This window comes from Drosophila tropicalis, unplaced genomic scaffold (genome assembly GCF_018151085.1).
Source record: "Drosophila tropicalis isolate 14030-0801.00 unplaced genomic scaffold, ASM1815108v1 contig_158, whole genome shotgun sequence".
Classification (NCBI taxonomy): domain Eukaryota; kingdom Metazoa; phylum Arthropoda; class Insecta; order Diptera; family Drosophilidae; genus Drosophila; species Drosophila tropicalis.
Window position 1 is genome coordinate 10,174,719 of NW_027172602.1, and position 24,343 is coordinate 10,199,061.

A 24,343-nucleotide genomic window follows, 5' to 3' on the forward strand; every position below is an offset into this window, starting at 1 on the left:
TAAAACTCACCTTGGCTTAGCTTTTAGATTGATTTTCGTCAGAGATCAATCTAGTTTCTAGACAAAAAACAAAACCAACAACAAAACACCATCTCAAAATTATAATCATTTTTTATTAAAAAAAAGAAAAAATATATCATAAGTCAAAAGAAAAAATAAATTGTGAAATATTTAGAGTATGAAAATCCGTTAGACAGTGTGACCGTTTTTTTTACTCAAAAAAGCCTGCTATAATTTTTGTATATCGATTACGTTAGTGGTGGGACTAAGAACGATAACAAATAATCGAATAGCTGCAATGATTGAAAAACAAAACAAGAACCAGAACCAGCCTATAAGCCTTATCACAGAAAGAAGGCCCAGTTCGCTTTGAAGTAAATTAAAATTGCAATCACAAACATATAGACACGCACACGCAATACAAACAAATACATACACAAATTCGTAAGATCTGAAAATGCCCACGTAGCGTAGGATATGTGTGGCATATGCTATTAGCTCCTCTCTAGCCAACAACAACAATAATAACAACCACAACAACCATATAGCAACAACAATAACAATTAATGTGGGAAGGCAAAACGAAGAGCCGCAATCTCGAGCCGTGTACCGTAAAATTTTACATTCATTCATATTATAGAAATTACTTCACGCCCATTTGGCAATTTTTTTGTCATTCACAATTTAATTGCTAATTTACTTGTGAAATGTTCCATTACAGCCCGCTGCTCACCCGCTCCACCCCGCACTACTACAACTAAGTGCGTGAGATGATGTGTAGCTGTAAGCCAGCAGCAGGAGCAAAGCCAAAGCTGTGACTATGCAACAACAGGATAGCATCAACAAAAACAACAGCATCAAGAACAATAGAGGCAAAACGAAAAAAAGAAACCTTCGTGGCACACTACAAAATTTAACTTCTGGAAATTCTATTATTATTATAAGTAAAGGATATAGATGTAAACTATCAACCTAACTATATACTGGCAACTAAGGCCTTCGGCTTAGACGATAAACTACATCCATACACTACCCTGGGATTCAAGCCCGGATCCTCGTTGTTCTGTTGCCTAAATGACCGGGCCACTTAGACAACTCATCTACCGAGGACTGCTTCTAGAAATTCTACATACAATTATTGATAGTTAATTAACTAGTTAAGCTGAAAACGCAACAATTTTGACCAGAGGCCGTGAATAACCGTGTGGAGCGACAGTGAGCAGTTATCCTTATTGAAATTGAATTGAAAGGCATTACGAATTCGGACTGGGTGGAAGGAGAGACTGGGTCAGAGGCAGTGGCAGAGGCAGCACCAATTGCTGGGCAATGTTGCTGGTGCGTCAACTGTTTGGCTCATCGGCAAACTCATGGGCGCGAGCTCTTATCTTTTTTGTGCTGGCCTGGGTGGTGCTCGTCTATGTGTTCGTTACCAAATTGACAAATTCTCAAAATCAATTGGCCACTAGTGAAAATGAGATAAATGCACGCCGGATAAATCATGCTCTGCAATTGCTGGAGCAGACCAAGCAACGGAATGAGGAACTCAAACTGTTAATAGATGAGTTAATGAGGTACATAAAAGAATATTACCAACATGTATACATTAAAACCTCCCATGGAAGGGAAACTAGGGATTAGGCACACTCTGAGACACACACTCAACTAACAAGCCACAATCAGAGTTCTCCCCTCGCCCATACATTCTTTCCTTTATTCATATGTTGATTAGGTGTCGCGTCGACTCGGCTTATTGTGCTTATTTCTTTTCTTCTTTTCGTTTCTTTCAGCGAACAGCTTGACAAACAAAGCGCCCTGAAATTGGTACAAAGACTGCAAGAGAATGATGCACAAAATCCAAAACTTAATCCTGGTGACGGGGAGCCATTCGGCATTATTGCGGCACCGGCGGTTAACCATAATTGGGATGACCTTCAATTAATGGATATTGCCGGCGGCGGTGGAGGATCAAGAGGGATTGCCAGTGAAGCTAATGTGGGCTCAGCATTCGGTGGTGATGGTAATACTATCCCCGGGGCCAATGCCGTTGCTGGCATTGAGCCGACATTGGAATATGAGTTCACTCGTCGTCGGATTCAAACAAATATTGCCGAAATTTGGAATTATTTTAGCAGCGAATTGGGTAAAATACGTAAACAGGTGTCCCAGGGCAGCGGTGCTGCCAATGGTAATGCTGATTTAGAAGAGCAAATCAACCAGGTGCTGGTGCAGGGTGCCGAGCACAAACGCTCACTATTAAGTGATATGGATCGATTACGACAAACGGATGGCTATGAGGCATGGCGCCACAAAGAGGCCAAAGATCTTAGTGATCTGGTACAACGTAGATTGAATTATCTACAAAATCCCAGTGATTGCCAGAATGCTAGGAAATTGGTGTGCAAGCTAAATAAGGTAAGCACCACACCATAAATTATGATGAAGATCAAAACATTGAAAAACTCTATCTATAGGGCTGTGGCTATGGCTGTCAACTGCATCATGTCGTGTACTGCTTCATTGTGGCCTATGCTACCGAGAGGACCTTAATTTTAAAATCTCGCGGTTGGCGCTATCACAAAGGCGGCTGGGAGGAGGTTTTTCTACCGGTCTCGAATACCTGTCATGATGCCGGCTCCACGAATGCCTACAATTGGCCCGGCAAGCCAAATACACAAGTCCTGGTATTGCCCATTATTGATTCCTTGATGCCACGTCCGCCTTATCTTCCATTGGCCGTGCCCGAAGACTTGGCACCGCGTCTTAAGCGTCTACATGGGGATCCCATTGTCTGGTGGGTGGGGCAGTTTCTAAAATATTTATTGAGGCCGCAGACACCGACACGGGATTTTCTCTTGTCTGGTATGCGTAATCTAGGCTGGGAGCATCCGATAGTTGGGTAAGTTAATAGAAAAATTATTCACTTCATTCGGAAAATACATATATGCATGTATATTCTTTTGTGGGCACTAGGGTACATGTGCGACGGACGGACAAGGTCGGTACGGAGGCCGCATTCCATAGCATCGAGGAGTATATGACGCATGTGGAGGACTATTATCGCACATTGGAGATCAATGGCACTGCTGTAGTACGGCGCATCTTTCTGGCCTCGGATGACGCCCGCGTGATTGAGGAGGCACGCAAAAAGTATCCACAATATCAAATTGTTGGCGATCCCGAAGTTGCTCGCATGGCAGCCGTATCCACTCGATATACTGACACCGCTCTAAACGGTATCATTCTTGACATTCATTTGCTCTCGCTGTCGGACTATCTGGTCTGCACATTTTCATCGCAAGTATGCCGTGTTGCGTACGAGATTATGCAAACCATGTATCCGGATGCCTCGCATCGTTTTAAATCGCTGGATGATATCTACTATTATGGCGGCCAGAATGCGCACAATCGTCGCGTGGTTATTGCCCACAAGCCGCGCACACATGAGGATCTTCAACTGAAGGTGGGCGATCTTGTCTCTGTGGCTGGTAATCATTGGGATGGCAATTCCAAGGGCAAGAACACCCGCACCAATCTGGGTGGCTTATTCCCATCATTTAAGGTGGAAGAGAAGGTCGACACTGCCAAATTGCCGCTGTATAATGGAATCTAAATTCTACAAAATTTCGAATATCATTCGATACAAATTTTTCAATTGAATCTCTTTTATAATGTATGTGTATGTAGGTCACATTTTATGAGTCACATACATTACCTTTTGTCACTTGTCGAACAAACAATAACAAATCTCCATATCTCTAAGCCAATCGATATTATAAATCTCTCGGAAACACTTTGACTTCATTCTCTCATCAACGTTCCTGTTGGATTCAATTGTTGCACTCCTAAGAATTCTAATTTTGATACTGATTCTGTTGTTTGCATTTTGTACAAGTCTTTTAATTTTAATATTTAAGTGGAAAGCCGAAGAAATTATGTTGTCAAAAAGAATATATACATATATCTACACACACACACACACACATATATTTATATTTATGTATATTAAATATAGGAATGCAATTATGTAGTAGGTTCAATAAACGCAATATAGTTTATCCTCTGTAACATAGACATAGACAAAGAAAAAGCCTACACATAAATCGAATTAATTTTGATCAATCAATAGAGAAGGTAATAAATAAATAGAAATGTTTTAAAAAAAGAAACACATACAATTATTTTAAATTATTTGAAAGTGGTAACATACAATTATTTTAAATTATTTGAAAGTGGGTTCAAACAAAACAGAGGATCTTTAGCTTATTCAGAGAATCTGATGAGCTGAGGGTAATTTAATTTATGTTTTCAAGTACTCAAAGTTAACATAGTTAAGTTATTTTTTGTCGCATATCTTTTTGTTTTTTAGATCAGAAGGACTTCGGAGGAGTCGGGTTTCTTTACCTTCAATAAGAAGGACTGATTAAACAGTGATCTTTTTGGACTATGAATAAACTTCTTGACTTCTCAGTAAAGAATCAGCACAAAACAAACTTTTCAGCTATGAGTTGATACTCTGTCCAATAAATTTGAATACTTTTTTTGGCGTGTTAACTTATTAGTCTTAAAAGTCTTTGAGAATGTTGGCAAAAAACAAAAAGTTGTTCTTGAATTCTTTTTATAAGTTCTATAAAGAAAAGTTAGATTACTAAAAGTTTCTAATTCGTTGAGTGTTCTCATCTTTTTATATCCATTTATGTTGTCGATAATCGAAGACAGTTTTCCAGTCAAATAAAAACAGGAAATTTCTTTAAATTAATGAATTATTTATTTCTCAATTCAATTATTGAGGGTTTTTTTTTATAGACTTTTCCTTTCAGAAATCATTCTTCGTATCTTTAATATTTTAAAAAATGTTTAAACCAAATAAGGATTTTGAACATTTCCATTTTAATTGGGTTATTTATGGGTTGAAACACTATTTCCCTAACAAATGATTGTATGAAAGATACATATGAGTGATAATATCTATAAATATGTATGTGAGGCTTGGTAAGATTACGAATTTTGTTTGTTCAAATTTGAAATTAGCATTTGAGGGTCAAGAACCATATCGAATCGGTTTTTGGCCGATGGTGAAAGTTCGATGCGTTTTTGCACTGGCTGAGATGAGATGATGAGTCAACCAACAGTTTGGAGTAATAACAAATTCATACAGGCCACAGGAATTCCAAGACAAACCAAAATAAAAAATTCCCAAAAAAAAAAAAAAAAATAAACCAAAACAACGGGCGCCACCACCAAAAAGTAAAAAAAATGAGGAACGTGATAAGCTGCCAACAACAATTAAACAGGCAGCAGCAACAACAACAACAATATTAATAATAATACCAATAATATGTATATACATATATGTAAATAAATAAATTAAATTCACATACATATGTATATACACACGTAATATAATTAAGTACTCAATGAACCGCAGGGAAGTTGGAGCAACAATAATAAAATCACTGAACAAATTTTTGGCGAATGGAGAACTTTGAATACCCTTTTGAATGTTGCAAATCACAAAGACATGGGAGAATGTTGCCAACCTTCATAAGGATTTGTTGACATCAAACTGCTTTAAAAGGATTGTGGACAAACCTCATAGAAAGGTGTTGGTAAAGTCTTCAAACTGAAAAAGTTGCCAACCCACAAGGATGAACATATCTACATGAAACTTTATGAAACGATGTTGCCAAACTTTATAGGAATTTGTTGCTAATATACACTTATGTTGATTCTAAATGTTTATGTTGCCAAAATGATTGATAAATTTTATAAGAAAACGATGCCAAACTTAGCTGAAAGAAAGAAACTTTATAAAGATGTTGCGAAACTTGAATCGTTGCCAAATTTCACAGAAATATGTACATACATACTTGTATGTTGATACCAACCTTTATATGATCGATGTTGCCAATCTATGTATGTATATAGGGAGATAAGTTTCCAACCTAAATGAGGGAAGAAAAATTTGCAATCGGAAATGCTTACCAAGCGAATGATCAATATGAATGGACCACTGTTGGAAGAGTATACATATGTATTAAAAAGTGACCAAACAGGGAGCTGCTATGAGAACCAGAACCGGCGGAAATCTCTCCTTCTCTCTCTGTGTGTGTTTGTAATGGAACGAAAGGAGCATATGTATGTATGGACAAGGTCAAATCGCTGACAACTCATCTCGATAAGCCGTCCAGCGGGCTTTGGGGCTTTGTGATAAGACAAAAATTACTGTCACTGGTCACTGGTGGCGATCATATAAAACATTTGCATTTGAGCTGAAGCCACATCATTTACGGATCTACAGTCCAACAGTTGACATTATCGAGAAACAAATTTCAGCAAGATGTCGTCCACCATTAACATTTGCCTGATCCTTGCCTGCGCCGGTGTATTCATGCTTGGTTCCATTAGATCAACGGAGGCTGCCATTGCACGTGCCGATTTCAGTAATCCCAGTGAGTAGTATGGTTCACACCATATCCATCCGGATTCCATATTAATCGTTTCGTTATTCCTTTCGCTCCCCCATCAGCGTATCCCGGCAAATGTGTATTGGACTCGAATACCTTCATGTCGCCAGGAGAAATCGGCAAGGCGCCGAATCATCCATGTGCGGGGGTCACCTGCATGGATGGCGGTCATGTAGAGTTCCGCACTTGTGTGGCTGTTGCCCCGCCAAAGGGTTGCAAGCTCCGTGACTTTGTCAATACCAATCGTCCATATCCGGCTTGCTGTGAACGTGCCCACGATTGTAGCCAGCACATTTGAATCCTTGATTGATCTTTGGATCGATCATCTTGTTATTTCCTTTAAATATGTGTGTTTTTTTTTTTATTTTATTATACTTTATTTATTGTGTTTATACTACAACATAACAATTAAAATGTAAAACGCCTAGCAAATACAATTAAATAATTTAATAAAATCATTAACAGAAAATAAAAATACATATGTTGTTGTGGTTTTTTTTTTGTTTGTTTGTTGTTGTTGTTTTATATAGCTATGTTTGTGTATGTGGAGATTGTGTGTGGGGGTGGATGTGTGTGTGTGTTTGGATGGGTGGGTGGATATGGCTTTTGTCTATTAGAAAATGTAGTTAACTATTTGCTTTTGCTGCTATTGGTAATGATTTTTTGTTGTTTTTGTTTATAGTTTCGTTTTTTAGCCTTTACCTATCTTTCTCATTTCTTTTCTTCTCTTTTTATAATAATACTCTACACATAATAGCGAATTGGTCTTGTTTATAACCTTTCACGAAAACCGTTTAAATGCCTTTGATGTTGCCAAAGGTCTATCCAAGGGTATGTAAGGAATATGAAATAGATGTGTGTGTGTGTGTTTATGGCTCTAGGAACAATGGGCAACATTTAGCCCTATTAGTATTTATTAGTTATAACCATACACTTAACACAACAATCCAACCATTTGATTTCCAAAAAACTTATTTAAAAAAACAAAAGCTTAAGGAGTTTTTGAATTTAGTTCTCACAAAATGTTGGGTGTAGCCAAGATTCAAATTCTGGCAGCAATTAGGGAACTTAATTTAATACATTTTAAATTGAATTCCTAAGAAACAAACCAATATGAGCCTCATCTTCAAATCAATTGATTTAAATAATAAATCATTTATTTATACAAAAAAGTTAACAAAATTTCAACTTGAATTGAATGAATTTGCAAAGAAAAGTATTAAATTCAATGCCCGACACAAAAACAATTAACTAAACTTCTATTTGCATTTGGATATGTAGTTAGAACATTTCAGAATACCAAAATTATGAATGTTAACCTTTTCATTGGTATAAAATGCAATTAAATTCAGATCCTGGTAACCCCTTTTGCAAAAAAGGCTCAAGGATAAGGTTTGAAGACCTTTTAATAGGCATTTTTTTAAACGCATCTAAACGGTGGTTTCCATACAGTATAAACAAAAAAAAAAAAAAAAACCAAAGCATTTTTAAACTTGTTCCACAAATATTGGGACAATTCCCTAGCACATACATATACATACATACAAATATGTATAAATCTATGTATGCAGATGTTTGTATGTATGTATGTATTTACATAAAATATATGTATGCTTATTTACCGTTAGCATTGCTTATGTTTTTCATGTTTTTTTAAACTACATTCTACACTAAAATGATGGTTGTCGCGATTTAAAACAAGACAACAATAGAATGATAAGAAAATCCAACAACAAAAAAAAAATAAACTAAGCGAAACGCAAAGAGAAAGAGATGATGAATAGTTAACACTATAAACCAAAGGCAAGTGATTTGAACTAAAACGATTTGGCAATAGCAAAACAAGAAAAAGGAAAGGAAAGATTATAGAAATTATGATTTTGGTGTTTTGTCTCAAAGTGTGAGTGTGTAGGTGTATGGCTGTGTGTAGGTGTGTGTGTGTGTTGTTGTTTCTCTATGCATAGCTAAATTAATTATAGTTTTGTTTTTTTGTTTTTTGTTTGCAATTTTGCTAATTATAATCCATTCGTTTCATTGCATTTGCATTATTATTTCCATTCCATAAGAAGAATTCTATCGACTGAGATTGTTAATATAGAGCGCATGGAGTTCAGTGCGCGGAGTATTCTCAAACAGGGCGGCACGATTCTGGCCCTCGCCCTTCTTAACCCAATGCCCATAGACACGGAAGGCACAGCCATCGATCACCTGCGAAATATCATTCAGAAATTAGTGTCCAGCTTAGACAGACAGAGAAGCAAACTCACCTTGCGCAGCACTTTCACACGATACGGATCCCGTATGGCCTCCTCCACATGAAGCGGTTCGGCGGTAAAGCGCAGGCGTCGTATTCTAATCATTGCACGTATCACTAATATGGCAAATTGGAACTTTTTCCGCGCATTGAAGCGACTTTGTTTGCGCAGCTGTTGTAAAAATTGTAAAGACAAACAAACAAAAAAGTGCACAAACAAGAATAGGGAGAGAGAGAGAGAGAGAGAGAGAGAGACAAAAGAAAAACGTATTAATTTTAATATGATTGAACCCCTTAATACACATTTTGGGAGTGGGGAGACGTGTTGGGATAGACGACAATGCCAAATACAAATAAGAAATTACAAAAATACTATACAAATATATATAGTGGGATTAATTATTATTATTATTTTTTTGTTTGGTTATTAGTGCACGACGCTTTCTATGTAGGATCGGAGCGGAGTGGTTGGTGCTTGATTTGTTATATTTACAATTAAGTTAAGTGTAAGTACTTTAATTTAGAAAACATTGGCAACCAAAACAAGACGCAAGTCATTTAAAGGCCATGGATTACAAGGACCTTCTCGTTATATATGGATCAGCTTAATGAGTTGTGAGCATGTAAAGCAAAGCAAAGCAAATAACTAGCAAAAATATCAAAATAAAAACATAACAAAAAAACAAAATATAAAATGTGTTTGGATTAGGTATGTGGGTGATTTGAAGGTAAGTCCTTTGTTTTGTTCAGTTTTTCATTTGCTAAGCGCGGCTGCTGAATTTTAAAAAGAAGTTTTCACTCAAAAATAATTTACGTTTTCGAAAAGAAAAAAATTTTCGCTTTGTGTGTGTGTGTGTGTTTGGTTAGAAGGAATGCAGAGAAAATTGTATTTTGCAGATCGTTTGCAGCTAAACTATATAATACACGACTATATACACCTGGCCCGATTGACTGATTGTTAAGGGAGCAAAATGAGGCACATTTCTCCTGCCAAAACCGAGATTTTACCTAAGAAACTGATCAAATTTCGTTGTAATTTCCAAAATGAGCCTTTGGATCCTTCAAAAAGATCGATTTGCCCTAGCTAAAGACGAACTTACTTCAATGCTAGGTTGGTCTCAAGTGTTTGTAAATTGGCTAACTTCTCTCTTTTAAGACATTCCAACTAAACCTTAAACTTACAAGTTTCAATTTATCAATTTTGCTTTTTATTATTCTCTCAATCATGATAATGAACGTCATGATATATATATGTATGTACATGAACAGATTTAGGAAATATTTTCGGGAAGAGTTCGATTAAAAAATAAAGATAAAGATCTCAGTAATCAATGAATTCAGTAAGAGGACTAACATGTCAGTTACCCAGTCGTTATAATATCAACGGATCTGTTAGTTAGTGGTAGGTAAACGTTTCAAAGATCAGAAGATCAATACTATGTAGAATATGTTGGAAGATCTATGCTCGATTCAAAGAAGACAATTGGAAATCAGATGAAACAAGTTATCTTTAGCCTATTTGGAGCTGTCTTGGGTGACATTTGACATGGCTTGGAGTTGGGAAAATGTTTCCTTGATGCGTAAACGAGGGCCAGGTGTATATATATACATATGTATCGGTATTGCAGCATAAACCGAGCCGAGCTTAAAGAATATAAATTAGGCAATAAAAATGCAGGCTTTTAAAACACGATTGTTGCTTTTGTTGTTGTTTTAGTACAAACCACACTTTTGTTTTAGTTCAAGTCCAGGTATACATTAGAATTTCGATAACCGACTTAATAATCGATCGATAACTGCGCGCTCTGGGAATAATCGATCCGATCTGCGATTCTCCTGCATTCCGTTAGCAAATCTTTTTGCGATGTGTAGATGGAGAGATATGGTGACAAATATCTGGGCCATTATTATAATGTTGCTGTTGTGGTTGTTGTTGTTGTTACATTTAATTACACACAAGACAAAACAAAAGGATATACAAACAGAATGAGGAGTGGGAGGAGGAGGAGCAAGAGGAGGAGGAGGAGTGGGACGGCGTAGGTGGTGGAATTATGACGGCTTGTACATTTATATGTTGATTTTTGTTTGTTGCTTTTGATTTTATTTTTGTTTTAATATATTTGTGTGTGCGTATACTTATGTGGCTAACTGTAGAATGAATATGTCTCTACATATAATTAGCAATATGTTTTGAATTTATATGTATTTGCATTTTCTTTTGGTTTACTCACAATGGAGTCTCCACAACACAGACTCTGACACAGAGAGAGAGAGATAGAGAGAGATAGGGAGAGATATAGAGAGAGAGAAAGAGAGAACAAAAACGAGAACGAGAGAACAATGACACACACAAAACAAAATTATGTGTTTTTTGTTGTTTTTCATATGTATTTAAAGGATTTGAAGGACACTTGGTAAACAATATTAAGAAAAAAACAGAAAATATACAATATAAACAATTCAAAAGTTAATAAAAAGCAAATATAATTACATGCAAATGATTAAAGTGAGTGTGACAGTGAAGGGGAGGTGTAGGAGGTGTACAGGGGAGAAAAGGAAAGGACTAACTATGATTTTGTTTAATACAGATTCAACTACATTATAAGCATTTATAACATATACTTTACTCTATGTGTGTGCGTGTGCGGGTGTGCTTGTGTTTGTGTGTGTGTTTTCCATTTTACCCAAATTTGTACTAATTTATTTATAAAATAATCATAAAGGTGCATATAAAATACAAAATACATTTGTGTTTTATTCTTAAAAAAGATAGAAAAACGAAAATAATTCATAAAACTAAATAAAAAAAATCATAATCATCTAAGAATAATAATAATCAAGAACAAGAATTACAATGCATAAAATAAAACTAATAAATTAAATGAGAAATACATATATTAAGCTAACTATGTATATGGATTTAATGTGATGGATCTTGATGATAATGACAGATCAATCCATTATCAAAGTCATTTGATATTTTCATTAATTGATTGGCCAAAAATATTAACCATCAACCATTAGCAGTACTTCCACCAAAAGGAAACGGAAATGAGTTAAAAGTATTTGTCCTACAGACAAGTGGGGCGCAAGGGCAGTGGGTGGTGGGCGGTGGTGGCGGGGGGGTGCATGTATACAATGGAATGTAATGGCAAGAAAATTGGATATATGTATATCTATATAGTTTGTTTGGTGTTTGGGTGCATCGCGCGCGCGTTCTACTACATATATTGAAAAAAAGCACTAAAGTTATTAATCGAAAACAATAAAAAAAATACCAACTAATTGTAAGATAGAAAGGCAGTTGAAAAAGTTTGAGTGTAGAAGAAGTTATAATATTAATATAGTGGATAAAGCAAAATCAATGGAAAAACCTGCCTGCACGGATTCATATAACAAATGCTTGGCAGCAGCATTCTCAGAATTCAGATCTTGATCGTGATCTTCAACTTGATCATCATCCTCATCAATGCGAACATCATTGAGATGAACATCATCCTCATGATTATTATCATCATCATCGTGATTATCATTTGCAGCTGGTTGTTGCTGCTGCTGATAATAGACCGTGGCGGTTAAGGTCTTAAAGGAGGAGGAACTATTGGCACCTGGACACTGGACACCACTGGTTGAAGCGGAGGCGAAGGCATCGTCATCACGTAATCGATTCGATGAGTACGAACTCTGCGGTGCACTATAATATATATAGGATGAACTGCAGGGATTTGGGCCAATATTCTTATTGCTGTGATTGCTGTTGTTATTCGTGTTTATGTTGTTGCTACTAATTTGATTATAACGAAAAGCCGCCGAACTTTGTCCATATGCACCAGGACTCGTACAATTGAATTGATTGTGTTGTTGTTGTTGTTGATGCTGGAGGTGCTGTTGCTGATATCTGCTGTAGGCAGATGTGGGTACATGACCCATTAGAACCTGAGCGTGTTTTCCAATTTTTTTTTTTGTTTAAAGCAATTTTCGATTCAATTTTGTTCAGTGTAGAGAAGAGCGCGCAGTTGAAAATTAAGAAATTTCAATAATAATTAACAATAAATAAAAAAAAAGAAAAAAACTATAAGAAAGACATATACATATAAGCAAATTTAATTTCTTAAACTAAATAGAAAGAAAAAGAAACAAAATAAACCAGAATTTAAATTTCTATTTTGAATCTTACTATTATTGGCCAAGTTTACAAATTGAACTCTTCTTCTACAAGTTCAAGGAACTTTCTCATAACAAAAAGGATTGTACTTTTATATGCTCGGAACTTATTGTCAGATTTATAGAAGATAAAATCACAAAATGATATAAACTGTCTGTAAAAAGGAGACGAAATTGATCTACAGAAGGACTCATATGCAACTCATGAAGGGAAGTAGTCATTTAGGATCAGAAAATAGGATCAAGTTCATGTTGAGTCCTTTTTGATAATCTATGAAATGTTTTTCTTTACATTTTGCCATCTTCCAAACAATATTCCATAAAGTTTTGAAGACATTCGTATAATAGTTTTTTAGTAGAAAATGTCATTAAAAATTAGAGCCTATCTCCAAGTCTCTATTATAAAGTTCAAAACTTGACAAAAGTTCTCTTAAACGAAGATTCACTATTTAAATCCTGGTTTTTGTGCTTTCGTTTGTCTAACATAATGATACTAACTTAAGTAAAATGTATAACTAACTAAACTGTGTGTGTAATGTTTAACCTAAAATAAACTAAAAGACAATATGTTTGTTAAGAAATAATTATGTATATATAATTGTTGTTCTTTTTGGCCTCTTATATGCACCTTTTTTATTGTTTTGCTTTTTGGTTAGGTCTTAAACGGTTTCTATACAGTACTTGCTGAAAGTTTATGCACACACATGCATTCGAAATTGGACTTAAGAGGGGGGAACGAGAACGAGAACGAGAACGAGGCAGGCATGCACACTTTTGTACGTGGTGGGCTGTGGTGGGTACGTGAATGGTGGGTTTTGTTTTGCAAGTAACAGGAGCGAGGACAAAAGGACAACAGTAGAATGATAAAGACAGAGAGAGAGAGAGAAAGAGAGAGACAGAAAGAAAGGGGAGGGGGTATAAGGGCAGTTATTTATGAGTAGTTAATTTGTGGCACAGAACAAAAGACAACAATAAAAATTTAAAGGATCAGCGCATCAATCGGGCAACGAGCAAATTTTGTTTTTGGTAGAACGACAAACAAAAATATAACAAAACAAAAAGTAATTTAAAAAAAAAATCAAGTTAAATAGCATTATTTAATAATGTAAGTAAGAACGTAACAATTTTAGTTTTTTTTTTTGCAAATGAAATGGACGCAGTTATCAATCAGAAATAGAGAGAGAGGTAGTGTGTGAGAGAGACAGAGGGGGGAAAAGGACTAACAATGTTTGGGTTGGAGCTTGGAATTGGATTAGGAAACAAATGGCGGGAAAAGAGACGATGCAATATGCAAATAAACACAATTTTGGATATTTTGATTCGATTGGTTTTGATTTGGAGGATTGTTAAATATTTAATTGATTGATTGGTTTTTGGGTTAGTCCAGAAAAGTTTCGTTACCAGGGCAATTTCAGTGATGCGACTCATTCTTCTAGACTTGGTCGATAGGCTGCGCTTGAGGCCATCAATATTTTGCTCAAACAACTTTTGATCAGACAAGATCGAAGAACATCGTTCAATATCGAGATGATATCGTTTTTTTGTTTTCAATTTATCGAGGGTAAACAAAATTTTGGGTACAAATTTTGTGTTTTTTTTTTTTGTGTGTGTGTAAGAATTTGTTGTTTGTTTGTCGTAAAATTAATGTAGGTTTTTTTTTTTGTTTATGTAAGAAAAGAAGAGAGAGAGAGAGAAAAGTATATAGATGTAAAAATAATCAAAATAAATAAATTATAATACTTATACGTAAATAACAATAATAAAATGAAACCAAACCAATTTAAAAAATAGTAAATAAATATTTCTATATTTAAATAAAGCTTATAACAAAAACCTGTCGTATTTAAAAACTAATTTAAATCAAATATTGTTTAGCTGCTTGGACAGATTAATAAGGAGATAATTTGCCTAAAACTATATACTACATGAAGGAAAGTATATAGAAAGCATTGAAATTTGATCCTAGCAAAAATCATGCGGTGCGCATTTGATTTTAAATTTTGTTTTTGTATATACTAGTTATATTAGAAATATGTATATGTATATAGTTAAAATCGGTGCACTTTGATATTGTGTCTATAATACATAAGTGTGCTTTTGAGGTTTTTTTTAAAGGTGCTCTTAGACGAGTAGAAGAAGTATAGAAAATGTAGATAATACTACAAAATATATAAATGTATATGTAATGTAAGTTGATAATATTTGTTGTTGCTGTTGTTCTTGTCACTATAACTAAACAGATAATCCATTTTATTTTTGTGGTTGTTGTGTGTGACAGCTGCTGCTTATAGTTCTCCGTTTTAACCCAATATAACTGATTTGAATCACTTACCATTTGATTAAAGAATGGATGTCTTAATACTTCCTTAACGGTTATACGTTGCGCAGGATCAACGACTAGACATTTGCGTATCAGATCTTTGGGATCCTCTAAAGTTAACGAAATTGAAATGAAATCAATGACAACTTCCCCTTTTTTGGTTTTTTTGTTTTTGGTATTATCACCTGAAATATCAGCCCATTCAGGTGAGGTAAAACTATATTTTCCCTCCATGATATTGCGTAGCATAACCATTTGTTTTCGATGCCAAAATGGAGGACAGCCAACAAGTAATGTGAACATAATGACACCGCAGGCCCAGCTAAAAGAAAACACGAAAATGTGCTTAGGTTTCAAGTTCAAAACATGCAAGATATACACATACATATCGACTTCCTGTGAATATCCTGGCGAACCTTCAAACATATTGCATTTAAGAGTTTCTGGAGCCAAGTAACCAGGCGTTCCGCACAAATCTAAAAAGAATAACAAACAAAATTTGAATTCAATCTTTACTTTCCATAGACTCGTTTCACCTGTAAGTTTTTCGCCCTCTTGCAATTGTCTAGCAAAGCCAAAATCGGTTATTTTAACATTATGATTCTCATCCAACAATATGTTTTCTGGCTTTAGATCACGATGCACAATATTTTTGGCATGTATATATTCGACACCCTCGAATATTTGTCGCATTATGGTGCGGGTTTTCTTCTCGGATAGCGTTACCACCGATGTTAGGTAATCAAAGAGTTCACCCTTGGGGCAAAGCTCAAAGACGAGAAATACAAATGCATCTGATTCGAAGACATCTTGCAGATCAACTGAAAAGGTAACAGATATTATCGATTGTTAGCAGACTAAAGTCAATTGCAGCTTACTTATATAGGGATGGCCCATCACTTGGCGTAATATTGAGATTTCTTGTCTAGTGGCTTCTAGCATATGATATGGATTCGTCTCGCCAGCCTCTGTGGTGGCCCCCAAATCGATGATTTTGGCAGCAAACTCTTTGCCAGTTTCTTTTTCGATGCATCGTCTTACCGTTGAGCTGATGCCTCTATGGGATGGAATGGGAATGGGTAAACAAGAGATAAGTGGAATTAGTTGAATAATTAAACTAACATGCATGCACTTTTGTGTAGTTTATCTAAATTAAACCCTAAAGAGTCTTGTTTATTACATTTACAAAATGGCAAATAAAACCAAAAACAAATTCAACCATCATTCTATATACTCCGTGTTTGTGTGTGTGCTTAGTCACCCTATCTTCATCATCATCATCATCATTCTCATTCTCGATCATTAACAACAATCCCCCACCATCAAGTTCAAGTCAAGGTGGAACTCTTATGTGCCTCTGTATCTCCTGCTCTCTGGGGTGCAAAATTTATGAAATTTTCCCTGGCGCCCCAAATTGTCAATGCCTGCATAAAGAACACCAATATCCACAATATGAATATTATACCTCAAGTCTTAACTCACACGCTCAGCAGCTGTATGTGAAGAGGAGAAGAACAGACCGACCGACCGACCACAAAGCCAAGCCAAGCCAATCCAATTCAAGCCAACAACTTTGAGTCATAATTAAGCAATTTGCAAGCATTGAAAAATAAAATTTAACACAAAAAACAAAAAAAAAATAATAATAATTAAGTAAACGAAGCGAGTATAGAACTGCCAAGTTTGCATTTAAAAAAATATCACACCACAAAATGAAGAACAAAAAAATAAAAGGCTTCAATATCTATTTCGCAAAGAAAACAGTTTCGGGGACCCACACAAAAAGTGCAAGAGCTTATTTATAGGGCCCTCTTTTTAGTTGAAAAACTTCTCTGAATATCTGAAAACTGGACTTTTAGTTGTTTTTTGAAAAACATTAGTCCAATTGGAAAGTTTTTCAAACTAAAACCTTTTGGAAGTTAGTGTAGAAAAGATTTCAAGTTAAAATTTATAGGCGTTTTATTCTTTGAGTATCTTTAGGACTAAAAAAAATCCTTGGAAGTTGGAAAATTTTCGGATATATTCAGATACGTTATGGATCATAGATTACGACCATTATTGATATAAGAAACTATTGATTAATATTTGCCATTTTGAAGCTTATTCAGTTTCATCATAGTCCATTGCTATTAAATCAGTTTGAATTGAAGTTTTTTTTAGGTGTTGGACATGTTTCTAGGAAGGAAATCATACCCCTGGGAAATTAATTTGTACTTTTATCTTATGGATAAGAATATTATTATTGTTGTTGTTATTGTCTCTTACCTGCCCAAAATCTCTTTGGGCTCATATTTAGCATAGAAACCCTTGGCAGCATCCTTATCAGGGAGCAGATCATCTTCCTCATCCTTGGCCATTAGGTCTAGTGAAATTTTGACGGCGTTCTGACACTCAGCACCACAGAGTGCGCTTTAAGGACGAAAGAGATGGGGAGAGATAAAGAGGAAGATAAGGGATTAGGGCCACTTCTTCACTTTAGCTGCGGCTGCTGCTCTTTTAGTTAGTTGCTTGGTGGTCGCCCAATGCCTTGGCAAGTGTGCGCTATTTTTAACAAAACCAAAAAAAATAATAATAATACAAAAAAAAAAAAACACTGAAAATATCAAGCGACGAGACAGCAGCAGCAGCGGCGGTAGCAGCACGACCAATTTGAATCTAAATCGAAATCGGAATCACAGAATCTCAGTGACTGTGTTCGATGCGATGGTAAATTTCCTTTTAATTACCAAGTATTGCTGTTCGTTGTTGTTATTGTTGTTGTCGCTTTTGCTGTTGTTGCTGTGTTGTTGGCGTTGGCGGTGGCGTTTGCCGGTGCTGTGCAGCCAAAGCTGGTGCTGGCGTTGGTATCGATTAACTTTAACTGCTCCTCTCTTGATCGCTCTCTCTCTTTTTTGTTTTTTGCTATCTCGCTCTCACTCGGACTCTCTGTCTCAGCTGTTCGTTTCCAGAGCCTATGAGCCTATGATGCCTTCTGTGAGTGTTGCTGCGACTGTTGATTTAATTAATAACGAATGCCAACTACAACAAATCGATTGAAATAAGCAAAGAAATATATATATAAAAAAGAATGTATATATATATTATATATTAGATTTTTTTCAGATTTTAATGAATGATTACACAACTACTATCTATGCACATTTACACTCGGTGGGCACTTGGTTTTTTTAAACGGTTTTGTTTTGATCGTTTTTCTTTTTATTCTTTCTCTGCTGTTGCTGATACTGTTTTAGTCTATTGTTGTTGTTGTTGTTGCTGGTGCTGCTGCTTGCCCTGCCGATGAGCCGCGACATTTGCTTGCGTGTTATTATCGTTATTATCGTGCAGCTTTGTCGCTTTGCAATGCGTATTTTTGTTGGGGAGTTTTGGGGCCAAAACACACGGCACACATGCAGACATTTGGTCTCCCATTTACACACACACACAAACACACATACAATTATATTCTCCTTTTGCTTCTTCTCCTTCACCTCCTTTTATAGAGCACTGGCACACACACACACATACAATCAAACGTAGAGTCACACCGATACGAGAACACACCAACACAACGCGCGCCCCATTGAAGCGGATACATTTCAATGTCAACTAAGGTTAAAAAGTAATACAGTTTTTGGCGGAGTTTTGTATTTAACAACAGGACATACTTTAGCACGACCACACGACAGGCTTGACGCATGCATTGGCGCCTGTGGCATAACTCCGAGTGTTTGTAATCTTGATATTAAATTGCTACAAAAAGAATCCACTGCATGTATGTATTTTGAAGACACAATCACAAAACTAACCGAAATGCACACACATACACACAGATACCCGCACACGGACGAGAATAGACAACACAGAGGCAGGTCTGTTATCGATAGCAAATGCATGAAACGATTGATTTATCGATTGGCGGTTAAACTGCACAAAACGGTGCTGCCAACTTGTGTGAAGCGATTATTTTTAAACGAAACGATAAATTTCGAGACAATCGAAATTTTGAAATGCCAAAAACGTTCCCGAATTTTTTTAAAGGGCAAGACATTAGAAGCATTTCAATATTTGTGTTCTTTTAAATGCACCGATTGTAGCAAAATGCAGCTAGATTGTCAACATAGAATATAGGCATATTTTTCCCAGGATACGCTCCCAAATAGAAAAACTTTATATATTATGTTTCATAACTAAATTTGTTATATTTAATTTTCTGTTTTCCACCAAAATATGGGTGGCAGTCAATCCATAAATCTTTATCCGTTTTGCCATGTATTCCTGGCATTTTGTCGATTACAATACTGTCATAAGTTGCGTTGTTTTTTAAATATTAAATTTAATTTGCAGCAGCAAACGAAAAATGCACATAGAAATTGGATTTAAAAAACATCAATTACGATCACTCAGAATCTGAGCATATATATATGTATGTATATGTATATTGGGCATATTTGTATAAAGTAATTATTTTGTTAACGGCATACAATTTGTAAATTTTCTTTTCATTTAATAATTGCTAAATCATGTAAAATATATATGTATGTATATAAATTCATATATATAATTATGAGGCAAATGTTTTTATATATTACTTTCGTTCCGCAACTAATGGGCGGTGGGGGAGTGGCATTACTGATTGGTTTGCAAGGGAGTGTGAGGGGGGAGTTAAGGAGGGGGGTCCAAATCGCATCAGTGCATTTAGGGAAACATAAATTGTTGTATTATTATTTTTTTTTTTTTTTTTTTTAATGATTTTTCACTTTATTTTGTTTAATATTTAATACTCCGACCGAGTTTAATATGGTGGCTCAACCTTTTGATGTTTACAGTATTTAATTTTTCATTCCTAAACTACTAAATACTAATACACAATAAGAAAAAAAAATAATAATAATAATAAACGGGGAGAGAAAACAAAAATCGAATACACATAATGCTGAGCGAGAATATAAAACGCGTCTCGAAATGGATTTTACCACATATCTATATAAATATATATACAGTGGCGGACACGAATTTAAGACGTTTCTTTTTTTTTTTTTTTTGTTTTTGATTTTAATGGAATAATTTTTTTCTGTATTTTCTTGGTTATTGTGTTCAGATAATGGACCGTAAGAATGGTCTTCATAGTTCAATCCGTTTTTTTCACAGGTGCATTTGAACAAAGAGAAGTCCGTTTTTTGGGGGGCATTTATTTAAGACGTTTTTTCCAAAATCTTAAATATTAAAGATAGACGTTTGAAATCTTCGAATAAGTTGTAGATCTAGCAAAACTAAGATAAACTGCATACCACAAATTTTGGATTTAGCCCCAACTTTCAATTTGGGGCCAATTGAAAATCTGAATTTTGTATGAAAATTTTTGGTCCTTTGGGCGAGTCCATTTTACGACACTAATTCATACTAAAGTACTTTTTTTTCTTGAACTACGAAAGAAAGTAAATTGAATTTCCCGTCGAATGACATATTTTTTGGAAAAAACGTCTTAAATAAATGCCCCCAAAAAACGGACTTCTCTTTGTTCAAATGCACCTGTGAAAAAAACGGATTAAACTATGAAGACCATTTTTACGGTTCATAATCTGAACACAATAACCAACAAATTACAGAAAAAATTATTCGATTAAGGTTTTTAGGAGCCGAGAAAATTAGAACTAAAAAAAAAAAAAAAAACGTCTTAAATTCGTGTCCGCCACTGTATATATAATATTATGTAGATACATTAATACATAATACAATAAAATATTATAATATTATTTAATTGAAAAACAAAAAAAAAAAAATGCGATTGTATCTTTTATGCCATATATGTATGTATATATGTATATATATATATATATATGCATATATGTAAATCGTACTTACAAATACCACTTATGTTTAATATCTCTCTCTCTTCTTTCTCTCTCTTTTTCTATATATATATATATGTTTATATACGTATGTATTTTTATGTATCTGCCAGATTTAAATTTTATATAACTGAAATTAATATTTCACCTAAGCGCACGGTTTTCATGGGAATTCCACGGTTTTTCTGTGTGTGTGTGTGTGTGTGGGAGTGGAAGTTGTGTTGCGGGGGGCAGCAAGTAGACGGGGCACGGCCCTTGTCCGTTGTCTAAATTTGTTTAATATAATAAATCTGTCTTTTTTGTGCCCTCACTGTACACAATCCCACCGCTGGTCGGTAGATAATCTTCATGAGCATCTTCTCCCTCATCCATCTCACCACCGTTGTCGCTGCCACCCAATTCTCCATTTCCCCCCTGGCCATTGTCAGCATCCCTGATGAGACCAGCGCCAATTCCCAATATGCTACCGTTTCCATTATAACCTTTGCCGGCATTGCCATTAGTCGATGCCACCGCCGCCGCTGCCACTGCTGATGGCTTTCCTCCTCCTGCTGATGGACTGCCTCCGTTGCTGCTGTTGTTGCTGTTGCTGCTGGCACTGCTGTTGCTGTTGCTATTACTACTGCCACTATCCGGTAGAGTATAACGCGTGACTCCCAACTGGAACAGGCTGTCCATTGGCGATCCCTTCATTGGCGTATAGAAGCCCAGCGCTGTTGAGCCTGCAATATGATTTCCAAGAGATAAGTATCAGCAAATTCGTCATTTAAAACTTTACATAAATAGTTTTATAAGCAGGTCACAAACAGAGTGTCCCAAAAGGTCTCAAATAATATACGAGTGGTAAGTATTTATAGTAGTAGTATTATATTTAAATGTGGTTAAGTACAAGAATTTGTTAGTTAGACCAATTTGGCACATCTCTTGACAATGATTTGGTTGATTGAGGTAATTTATTAGCAATGGAATGAATTTGGGAATGGAAATAACAGGAACTGGTGCAGTTTTATTGAAGATTTGCAATTGTGTATTGTTAGTTTTTCTTTCTCCCCCTCCCCTCCATAAGGTGACATGTTAATATAAAATATATGTATAGAATCATATTTGATTTTAGCTCTGAGAATATACATTTATCGTTTTTTTAATGTTTTTTGAGTGACTTTTCAGTTTTATTTAATACTTGAGATAAATTTGAATACTTTTCGGTTAGTAACTGAAAAATGAGACAGAAGAATTTAGAACTCAAATATATTGATATTTTGACTAAACAAATTAAAACTCTAAAAACTAAAGTCATCGGTTAAAATGATTTAATTTTATTATTATTCTGTTCATAAATTGAGTTTCCTTTGAGTTCTGTTAACAATTTTTGTCATTAGATCAATATTTTTGCATACGGTAGTGATTTTTATTTTAATTTTAAAATGTTTTCAACATAAAAGCATAACTTTTGACGGCCTTAAACTTTAACACACTCTTCATTCAATTTACACATACAAATGCAATTGATTTCGTATCGATAAAGTGATAACTAGTTTTAACTACAACAATGCAGTTGTTAACTTGTCTTTGTTGTGTCTAGAAAGAATGTGTGTGTGTGTGTGTGTGTGTGAGAAAAGACAGTGGAGAACGAACGAGTTGGATTGGTTTGATTAAGTTGAAAACATCAGCCACTTGAACGTATGTATGTATATATATAAATAGAAGCTTCCGGTATATGGCCATTGCACAAACCGGCAATAATCATGTATATAGACAAAGCCAATCAGTGTAATTGTTAATTGGAATAGTCAGTTTCTTCTTCAATGTCAATAATTTGGCCCTGAAATTCCCAATACTTGAAACGAAACGAAACGACAGGACAGTTTAAAAAGTATTCAATTTAAGATGGTAAAGTCAGTTTATGGATTATACTTGTATTTAGAATATCAACATGTCATTTGGGGGGGGTATTAGTATGTGGTAAGATGTTGTTTGTTGTTTGTTGTTGTTTTCATCTAATGGTATTAATTGCTGTTTTTTGTTTTGTTTTTGTTTTTGGGTTAGTTACCTTAAGAAGAAGTAATATAAATTGACGATTAGTTTTTGTTTGGTTGTTAGACTTCGTTGATTATGATTGGTTGGCAATTCTGAGTGCATTCTAAATTGGTTAGAGGTGTGGGCTGGTTTTTTTTTTTTCATTATTGTTCTTTTTGTATGATTTGTAATGGCTTTTAGTTTTGATTTATAGATGATTGTTATAATTCTTTTTTGTTTACTTTTCTCTTTATATATAGTTTTCGATATCGTTTTAGTTTAAATGGGTTGTTCATGGTTCATCGGGGTAGTTGTTGCTGTCTTTGCCTTTCAGTTTTTTATTTTATTTATTTATTGGTTTAGTTGTTTTATTTTGTATTATATATTGCTACATATATATGTATATAGACATACACACATACATATACACATATTTATGTATTGATATTTTGTTACATTTAAATAATATCTGCAAAAGAAATTAGTATAAAAAAAAGAGAACACAAAGAATACAAAAAAAGTTGAAATGAAAACCATTTTTTTGCGATGTTTGTTTTTTAATACTGTTTTTTTTTTTTTTTCTTCTTTTGTTTTTGTTTTTAGAATTAGAATTAGACAAGGAAGAGTGAGTGAGAGAGAGACAGAGAGCGAGCGAGTAAGAGAGTAAGAGCAAGAGTTGATGGTGGCGTGATGATAGGAGAGTGGGCGAGGGGGGAAATTGCACTACACATACAAACAAACAAACAAACACACAACCAACAACAACAACTACAAAAGCAATTGGTTAACGTAACTGACAAGCACACACATAATAATAATAATAATAAAATTAAAACAAAAACAACACAAAAAGCCAACAAAACAAAAAATAGCACAAAGAAAAAGCACAATTGGAATTCAATACATGGTACCAAATGCCAAACACTTCCCTCCTCCCTCCAGCCACCTACCGGTCCACCCACCAGTTCGTCCACAAACGAGCCGATTCTCTACCACTTTTGGGTGGGTTAACAAGTGGCGGGTGGGTGAGTGGCGGTTGGCTGGCTGCTGCATACCAAATACTATTTTTTTTAGTTTACAACAATAAGAAAAGCTACTTAACAATGCATTCGGAATTTGTCATTTGTTTTGTATTTTTTTCTTTCTTTTTTTATGGAGACGTCATCCTCGTAATAATTGTGAATGGAATAGGGATTAGACAAGCCCTAGCTAGATGCCTAGGTCGGGATTATTGGTTGTTTTATTGACTCTGACTGGCATACCGAAAATATATGTATAAAGTGTTACAAAACCA

General features: G+C 35.1%; 4 protein-coding genes across 12 annotated transcripts; 2 read left to right on the forward strand and 2 right to left on the reverse strand.

The window, feature by feature from the left end:
* Nucleotides 1-279: 279 nt before the first annotated feature.
* FucT6 (alpha-(1,6)-fucosyltransferase) lies at nucleotides 280-4,149 on the forward strand. Of its 4 annotated transcripts, none has more exons than XM_068303354.1 (5): nucleotides 280-374; nucleotides 722-1,571; nucleotides 1,788-2,412; nucleotides 2,472-2,896; nucleotides 2,971-4,149. In XM_068303354.1, exons 2-5 carry the CDS (start codon nucleotides 1,327-1,329, stop codon nucleotides 3,608-3,610), a joined length of 1,935 nt encoding a protein of 644 aa, XP_068159455.1. In that variant the 5' UTR covers nucleotides 280-374; nucleotides 722-1,326; the 3' UTR covers nucleotides 3,611-4,149. The 4 variants fall into 4 exon arrangements, with proteins under 4 accessions (XP_068159455.1, XP_068159457.1, XP_068159456.1 ...); XM_068303356.1 differs by having other exon boundaries at nucleotides 321-444; XM_068303355.1 differs by lacking the exon at nucleotides 280-374 and adding an exon at nucleotides 386-611.
* A 2,026-nt stretch (nucleotides 4,150-6,175) lies between these two features.
* LOC137586465 (uncharacterized) lies at nucleotides 6,176-7,241 on the forward strand. The gene is made up of 2 exons (XM_068302510.1): nucleotides 6,176-6,449; nucleotides 6,527-7,241. Exons 1-2 carry the CDS (start codon nucleotides 6,338-6,340, stop codon nucleotides 6,760-6,762), a joined length of 348 nt encoding a protein of 115 aa, XP_068158611.1. The 5' UTR covers nucleotides 6,176-6,337; the 3' UTR covers nucleotides 6,763-7,241.
* PhKgamma (phosphorylase kinase gamma) lies at nucleotides 6,817-19,050 on the reverse strand. 6 transcript variants are annotated; one of them, XM_068302505.1, is made up of 11 exons: nucleotides 18,991-19,050; nucleotides 17,929-18,220; nucleotides 17,468-17,611; nucleotides 16,081-16,259; nucleotides 15,739-16,023; nucleotides 15,588-15,678; nucleotides 15,388-15,524; nucleotides 15,215-15,312; nucleotides 12,097-12,654; nucleotides 8,732-8,890; nucleotides 6,817-8,672 (listed from the first exon to the last, which is right to left on the reverse strand). In XM_068302505.1, the coding sequence occupies exons 3-11, from the start codon at nucleotides 17,557-17,559 to the stop codon at nucleotides 8,538-8,540; spliced, it is 1,734 nt and encodes a 577-aa protein (XP_068158606.1). In that variant the 5' UTR covers nucleotides 17,560-17,611; nucleotides 17,929-18,220; nucleotides 18,991-19,050; the 3' UTR covers nucleotides 6,817-8,537. The 6 variants fall into 6 exon arrangements, with proteins under 6 accessions (XP_068158606.1, XP_068158605.1, XP_068158609.1 ...); XM_068302504.1 differs by lacking the exon at nucleotides 18,991-19,050 and adding an exon at nucleotides 18,850-18,976; XM_068302508.1 differs by lacking the exons at nucleotides 12,097-12,654; nucleotides 18,991-19,050 and adding exons at nucleotides 14,284-14,367; nucleotides 18,850-18,976.
* A 2,027-nt stretch (nucleotides 19,051-21,077) lies between these two features.
* On the reverse strand, nucleotides 21,078-23,506 carry LOC137587362 (dermokine-like). Its single transcript, XM_068303729.1, has 2 exons — nucleotides 23,084-23,506; nucleotides 21,078-21,755 (listed from the first exon to the last, which is right to left on the reverse strand). Exon 2 carries the CDS (start codon nucleotides 21,724-21,726, stop codon nucleotides 21,310-21,312), a length of 417 nt encoding a protein of 138 aa, XP_068159830.1. The 5' UTR covers nucleotides 21,727-21,755; nucleotides 23,084-23,506; the 3' UTR covers nucleotides 21,078-21,309.
* Between the last annotated feature and the right edge of the window lie 837 nt (nucleotides 23,507-24,343).

Excerpts from the sequence above, each read along its gene's own strand:
- FucT6 (XM_068303354.1), top strand. The coding sequence starts at position 1,327 with ATGTTGCTGGTGCGTCAACTGTTTGGCTCATCGGCAAACTCATGGGCG. Across the intron at positions 1,572-1,787 it reads TTAATAGATGAGTTAATGAG|CGAACAGCTTGACAAACAAA; the intron begins GTACATAAAAGA and ends CGTTTCTTTCAG. Across the intron at positions 2,897-2,970 it reads TGGGAGCATCCGATAGTTGG|GGTACATGTGCGACGGACGG; the intron begins GTAAGTTAATAG and ends TGTGGGCACTAG.
- LOC137586465 (XM_068302510.1), top strand. The coding sequence starts at position 6,338 with ATGTCGTCCACCATTAACATTTGCCTGATCCTTGCCTGCGCCGGTGTA. Across the intron at positions 6,450-6,526 it reads TGCCGATTTCAGTAATCCCA|CGTATCCCGGCAAATGTGTA; the intron begins GTGAGTAGTATG and ends CTCCCCCATCAG.
- PhKgamma (XM_068302505.1), bottom strand. The coding sequence starts at position 17,559 with ATGGCCAAGGATGAGGAAGATGATCTGCTCCCTGATAAGGATGCTGCC. Across the intron at positions 15,313-15,387 it reads TGAATGGGCTGATATTTCAG|AGGATCCCAAAGATCTGATA; the intron begins GTGATAATACCA and ends CGTTAACTTTAG. Across the intron at positions 12,655-15,214 it reads ATCCATTCTTTAATCAAATG|GTTCTAATGGGTCATGTACC; the intron begins GTAAGTGATTCA and ends AAACACGCTCAG.
- LOC137587362 (XM_068303729.1), bottom strand. The coding sequence starts at position 21,726 with ATGAAGGGATCGCCAATGGACAGCCTGTTCCAGTTGGGAGTCACGCGT.